Source organism: Entelurus aequoreus, linkage group LG04 (assembly GCF_033978785.1).
Source record: "Entelurus aequoreus isolate RoL-2023_Sb linkage group LG04, RoL_Eaeq_v1.1, whole genome shotgun sequence".
Taxonomy (NCBI): domain Eukaryota; kingdom Metazoa; phylum Chordata; class Actinopteri; order Syngnathiformes; family Syngnathidae; genus Entelurus; species Entelurus aequoreus.
The window spans coordinates 77,501,065-77,508,138 of NC_084734.1; the positions used below are offsets into that span (position 1 = coordinate 77,501,065).

General features: G+C 41.9%; 1 protein-coding gene across 1 annotated transcript; it reads right to left on the bottom strand.

The window, feature by feature from the left end:
* Positions 1-5,055: 5,055 nt before the first annotated feature.
* On the bottom strand, positions 5,056-6,153 carry LOC133648005 (gap junction alpha-3 protein-like). Its single transcript, XM_062043772.1, has one exon. It carries the CDS (start codon positions 6,151-6,153, stop codon positions 5,107-5,109), a length of 1,047 nt encoding a protein of 348 aa, XP_061899756.1. The 3' UTR covers positions 5,056-5,106.
* Positions 6,154-7,074: the final 921 nt, after the last annotated feature.

Below are 7,074 nucleotides of genomic sequence, written 5' to 3' on the forward strand. Positions count from 1 at the left end.
TGCATTATTGGCTTTATTTTAACAAAAAAATCTTACGGAACATTAAACATATGTTTCTTATTGCAAGTTTGTCCTTAAATAAAAGAGTGAACATACTACTACTAAAAGACAAGTTGTCTAGTAACTAGACAACTTGTCTTTTAGTAGTAAGTAAACAAACAAAGGCTCCTAATTTAGCTGCTGACGTATGCAGTAACATATTGTGTCATTTATCGTTCTATTATTTTGTCAAAATTAAGGACAAGTGGTAGAAAATGAATTATTAATCTACTTGTTCATTTACTGTTAATATCTGCTTACTTTCTCTTTTAACATGTTGTATCTACACTTCTGTTAAAATGTAATAATCACTTATTCTTCTGTTGTTTTATACGTTATATTAGTTTTGGATGATACCACAAATTTGGGTATCAATCCGATACCAAGTAGTTACAGGGTCATACATTGGTCATATTCAAAGTCCTCATGTGTCCAGGGACATATTTCCTGAGTTTATAAACATCATATACATTTTTAAAAAATGAAAGAAGTTGTTGTGATGCCAAAAAATATCGACGTAATCATAGTAGTATCGACTAGATACGCTACTGTACTTGGTATCATTACAGTGAATGTCTGGTGTGGATCCACCAATGGCGTTTGTTTACATTGTGACGCCGGTGAGCTACGGTGTGTAGTGAAGCATGTTTAGCTATTCCTCGTCCTGCAGGGATGATACTTGTAAGAAACTTACTTTATTTGTCGCCGTGGAGGCGAGGATTAGTGATTTAGAAGTAGCTACAACACTGCAGACTGCGTATGGACTTTAGCCGCTAGCAAGGGGGTGACGGCGGACAGGTACTTTTCAGAGGCGGTATAGTACCTAATATGAATCATCAGTATCGCAATACTATAATAATACTGGTATACCGTACAACCCTAATTTTATTCCTGATCATCATTTATATTTAATCATGATTTGTTTACAAATTGCAGGAACACATGTTGTGAACGTTTTGCTGGTTTTTTGTGCGATACCACCAGAGTAGGCTGTCGGTAAAGGCAAAGAGGAAAACATGTGATGATAACCATAGAACAGGAAGTTCAGTACAGTATATGGGCAAATAAACAATACTAATAGAGAAGGATATGAATCAATCATCAATCAATGTTTATTTATATAGCCCTAAATCACAAGTGTCTCAAAGGGCTGCACAAGCCACAACGACATCCTCGGTACAGAGCCCACATACGGGCAAGGAAAAACTCACCCCAGTGGGACGTCGGTGAATGACTATGAGAAACCTTGGAGAGGACCGCATATGTGGGTAACACCCCCCCCTCTAGGGGAGACCGAAAGCAACGGATGTCGAGTAGGTCTGACATAATATTGTGAAAGTCCAGTCCACAGTGGATCCAACACATCAGCGAGAGTCCAGTCTATAGTGGGGCCAGCAGGAAACCATCCCGTCACACCCTCAGTGTGACGGCCACCCTCAGTGTGACCTGTATGGCTGTTGACCAAGTATGCGTTTGCATTCACTTGTGTGTGTGTCTCCCTACGTCCGTGTACCACTCCGTACAGCGGCGTTTTAGTCATAAATTTTACTCTTAGAAACCGATCATTTCCGATATTACATTTTAAAGCATTTATCGGTGGATAATATCGGCAGTCCGATATTATCGGACATCTCTAGCTGCAACCCTTACAGGGAAACAAATCATTTTGGCGGCCCTATGGTTAATAAACACTGCTTCAAGTTATTTTTCTTTTACATAAGCCCGGTTTGTTTGTTATTTCTCTCCTTCAATTTATTATTGCCTGTATTATTTTGACTTTTATTTTCTTAAACACGTTTTATTTTGTATACAGATTGTATTTTTGTTTCTATATCGACATGAAAATTGCTCAACCTGTTGTCAATTATTGAATTGTATAGGAATTGCCGTATTACATTTTTTAATATTCATTGTTGTTTGTTCAATTGTAGAATAAAAAAAAAACTTTGAAAAAAAAAATGGCGGCAATGCATCGTGGGAAATATAAAAAAAATGGAACCCCCTCTATAGTATGACATCAAATACTAAATATGAAATTTAAGGCCCAAGCTGTTTGTTAACATGCTTTTTTTTTATTTCTCTGTGCTATTTGGGCTTATTGGACCCTAATTAAAATAAAAGCTAAAAATCATCTTTTGACATTATGTACTTAGTCCATAAGTACACAAACGTGTACTTCATGTGTAGTGACATGCTAATTTTTATTTTTACACTTTTTTTTTTCTAAATTCCTTTGTATGTTATACTCTTCTGACACCACCAGATGGCAGTATAAGTGTCCATATGTCGGCATAAGACCTCAATTCAGTAGTGTACACAATTTTGGAAATAAGAGATAAAAGGTGCTGTCCAGGCATGTGGCCACTAAGGCCTTTATTAAGACAAGTTTATTTTAGGATTTTGTTTCCTTCCAAAGAACATTGTCAAGTACTTTAAAGCAATCACATGACCAAATCAGCTGTTGGTAGAATGTTACAGGAAGTCCTGAGACAAACACGTTCTGGAATATTACACAGCAGTTTGATGACTTATTGCACAACATTTCACAAAGCTCATAATGTTACTAAATGACGACCAAGTACACAATCAACTTTATATTATTTCATCAAAATTGTTCCGGTCCAAACTGAATTTGTGGTATTTGGTTTGTTTAACGTGTAGACAACTTATCTCACGGAGTAAAACATTTGGCCATAAAATAAGTTCCATTTCAAAACCTGAGCGGATTTCATTGTTCAGTCACAAATTTGATCGTGCGTTTATTCATTTCATTTCCAGGGTACACGAAGGGCATCGAATCGGTGGATGCCTCAGTGCTAATCACCACCTCTAATAGGTTACAGGTAGGGTTGTACCGTATACCGGTATTAGTATGGTACCGCGATACTAATGAATCATATTCGGTACTATACCGCCTCTAAAAAGTACTGGTCCTCCACCTGCCCGCCCCCCGTCGCCGTCACGTAGTATCATTGCTGGTTTACGAGCAGACAAGCATGTTCGGCAGCGCACAATCACGGAGTACTTACAAACAGACACAGTGTGTAGACAGAAAGGGAGAGTGGACGCATTTTGGCATAAAAACTAACGATAAAGGTGAAGTTATAACACTGAAACGCCCTCAGGAAGAGGTGCTTTAAGACATGACTTTACATAAGTCAGCCGTCTGCAGTGTTTTAGCTACTTCTAAATCACTAATCCTCGCCTCCATGGCGACAAATAAAGTATGTTTCTTACAAGTATCATCCCTGCATGACGAGGAATAGCTAAACATGCTTCACTACACACCGTAGCTCACCGGCGTCACAATGTAAACAAACGCTATTCGTGGATCTACACCTAACATCCACTGTAATGATACCAAGTACAGGAGCGTATTTATTCGATACTACTATGATTACATTGATATTTTTTAGCATCACAAAATCTTCTTTCGTTTTTTTTAACATTTGTATTATGTTTATAAACTCGGGAAATATTTCCCTGGACACATGAGGACTTTGAATATGACCAATAGCAGGGGCAGTATAGCTCGGTTGGTAGAGTGGCCGTGCCAGCAACTTGAGGGTTGCAGGTTCGATCCCCGCTTCCGCCATCCTAGTCACTGCTGTTGTGTCCTTGGGCAAGACACTTTACCCACCTGCTCCCAGTGCCACCCACACTGGTTTAAATGTAACTTAGATATTGGGTTTCACTATGTAAAGCGCTTTGAGTCACTAGAGAAAAGCGCTATATAAATATAATTCACTTCACTTCACTTCAATGTAGGATCCTGTAACGACTTGGTATCGGATTGATACCCAAATTTGTGGTATCATCCAAAACTAAGGTAAAGCATCCAAACAACAGAAGAATAAGTTGATGATTACATTTTAGCAGAAGTGTAGATAGAACATGTTAAAAGAGAAAGTAAGAAGTAAATGAACAAGTAGATTAATAATTCATTTTCTACCACTTGTCCTTAATAATGTTGACACATGTTGACGTCACACTTTCAAGCCCTATTCATTTTATTGAGAGACATTGACAATTGTTTTGAGTTAAGAGAACCAGTCAGGCGGGAAAGTGGAAGTATGACTGTATTCTTATTTTAATGCATTGGACGTACTACAAATTATTTGTACACGTCAAAACAAATCAGCTGTACTTCAAGAATTTCAGCCCCCCGAAAAAGGACCTCGTGACGTCCGTGAGTCACACTGCAACAAAGTGTTCGAAAGTTCCATCTTGGACTTTGCATGGGAAAAAATATTTCCCGAGCACTTAGTCCGGGGGTCGGCAACCCGCGGCTCTAGAGCCGCATGCGGCTCTTTAGCGCCGCCCTAGCGGCTCTCTGGAGATTTTTCAAAAATGTATGAAGAATGGAAAAAGATGAGGGGAAGAAAAAAAAATCAATTTTTTTATTTTAGTATGGTTTCTGTAGGAGGACAAACATGACACAAACCTCCGTAATTGTTATAAATCACACTGTTTATATTAAATATGCTTCACTGATTCAAGTATTTGGCGAGCGCCGTTTTGTCCTACTTATTTTGGCGGTCCTTGAACTCACCGTATAGTCTGTTTACATGCATAACTTTCTCCGACTTTCTAGGACGTGTTTTATGCCACTTCTTTTTCTGTCTCATTTTGTCCACCACACTTTTAACGTTGTACTTGAGTGCACAAAGGTGAGTTTTGTTGATGTTATTGACTTGTGTGAAGTGCTAATCAGACATATTTGGTCACTGCATGACTGCAAGCTAATCGATGCTAACATGCTATTTAGGCTAGCTATATGTACATATTGCATCATTATGCCTAATTTGTAGCTATATTTGAGCTAATTTAGTGTCCTTTAAGTCCTCTTAATTAAATGTATATCTCATGACACATGTAATATGGCTTTTAAATTTTTTGCGGCTCCAGACAGATTTGTTTTTGTTTTTTTGGTCCAATATGGCTCTTTCAACATTTTGGGTTGCCGACCCCTGACTTAGTCAAATGTGGAATGAGTCACACCTGCGCTATGAACGAATGACCGAGTTCCTTCACAGCCGTGTAAGACCCCCCACAGGCCGAGAAACCTCATATCTTCAGATCGTCTATTCTAGTCTTGTTGTTGCCGTGTTTGACGCCGCTGCCCGACTTGCCCTGAGTGGGCGTCCCAGGAGTCGAGCCCGCTCGCTTCTTCCCTTTCAGGTCACATTCCTCCAGCTTGCTGCTGCTCCTTTCCACCGCCAAGTTGTCCTTGTTTTGTTTGTAGGCCGCCTTGCTGTGGCACGGGTGAAAGGACGGGTCGGCGCTCGGGGACAGAGACGCCAGGTTGTAGCTGGGCGGGCAATGGAAGTAGTCGTCATAAGTTGGCCCGAACTGGACCCCCGCCTCGCTGGGCTCCTTGGAGACGCTCGTCGGCGTTCGGTTGCGCCTCTTGAAGGTGATGCCCTGGCGGCACTTGGTGTAGCCCAGGTGATAGATCTCAATGATGTTGAGGAGGAGCGACACGCTGGCCACGCCCAGCATGAAGACGATGAAGATGGTTTTCTCAGTGGGTCGGGAGATGTAGCAGTTCACTGCGTTGGGACATGGCGGCCTGTCACACGTGTACATGGGCTTCAGCTCGAAGCCGTACAAAAGGTACTGGGCCACGATGAAGCCCACCTCAAAGAGCGTCTTAAAAATGACATTGAAGACGTACGTGCGCAGGAGCTCGCCATGCATGCGCACCCGGCCTTGATCGTCTCTCATCAGAGGCTTTTTGTGATTGTGCGCGTCCACGACGAGGGCCGGCTTGTCCGAGTGCTGCGCTTTGTCTCTGTGCTTGTCCTCCATGCGCACCAGATGCAGGATGTGGCCCAGGTAGATCAGCGTCGGCGTGGACACGAAGATGATCTGCAGCACCCAGAAGCGAACGTGAGAGATGGGGAACGTGAGGTCGTAGCATACGTTCTCGCACCCGGGCTGCTTGGTGTCGCAGGTGAAGCCCGACTGCTCGTCGCCCCACACCTTCTCCGTGGCCGCGCTCAGGATCAGGATGCGGAAGATGAAGAGGACCGTGAGCCAGACTTTTCCCACCACCGTGGAGTGTTCCTGCGCCTTTTCTAGGAGCTTCCCCAGCAGGTTCCAGTCCCCCATGGTCTATGTCGGCTCACGGACGGAACTGGAGGGATTAAAAGGTTGTTTAGTCCAAAACCTTTGAAGGAGAAAAAAACATTCCTAGGAACCAAAGTACAAACCCCGTTTCCATATGAGTTGGGAAATTGTGTTAGATGTAAATATAAACGGAATACAATGATTTGCTAATCATTTTCAACCCATATTCAGTTGAATATGCTACAAAGACAACATATTTGATGTTCAAACTGATAAACTTTTTTTTTGGCAAATAATCATTAACTTTAGAATTTGATGCCAGCAACACGTGACAAAGAAGTTGGGAAAGGTGGCAATAAATACTGATAAAGTTGAGGAATGCTCATCAAACACTTATTTGGAACATCCCACAGGTGTGCAGGCAAATTGGGAACAGGTGGGTGCCATGATTGGGTATAAAAGCAGCTTCCATGAAATGCTCAGTCATTCACAAACAAGGATGGGGCGAGGGTCACCACTTTGTCAACAAATGCGTGAGCAAATTGTTGAACAGTTTAAGAAAAACCTTTCTCAACCAGCTATTGCAAGGAATTTAGGGATTTCACCATCTACGCTCCGTAATATCATCAAAGGGTTCAGAGAATCTGGAGAAATCACTGCACGTAAGCAGCTAAGCCCGTGACCTTGGATCCCTCAGGCTGTACTGCATCAACAAGCGACATCAGTGTGTAAAGGATATCACCACATGGGCTCAGGAACACTTCAGAAACCCACTGTCAGTAACTACAGTTGGTCGCTACATCTGTAAGTGCAAGTTAAAACTCTCCTATGCAAGGCGAAAACCGTTTATCAACAACACCCAGAGACGCCGTCGGCTTCGCTGGGCCTGAGCTCATCTAAGATGGACTGATACAAAGTGGAAAAGTGTTCTGTGGTCTGACGAGTCCACATTTCAAATTGTTT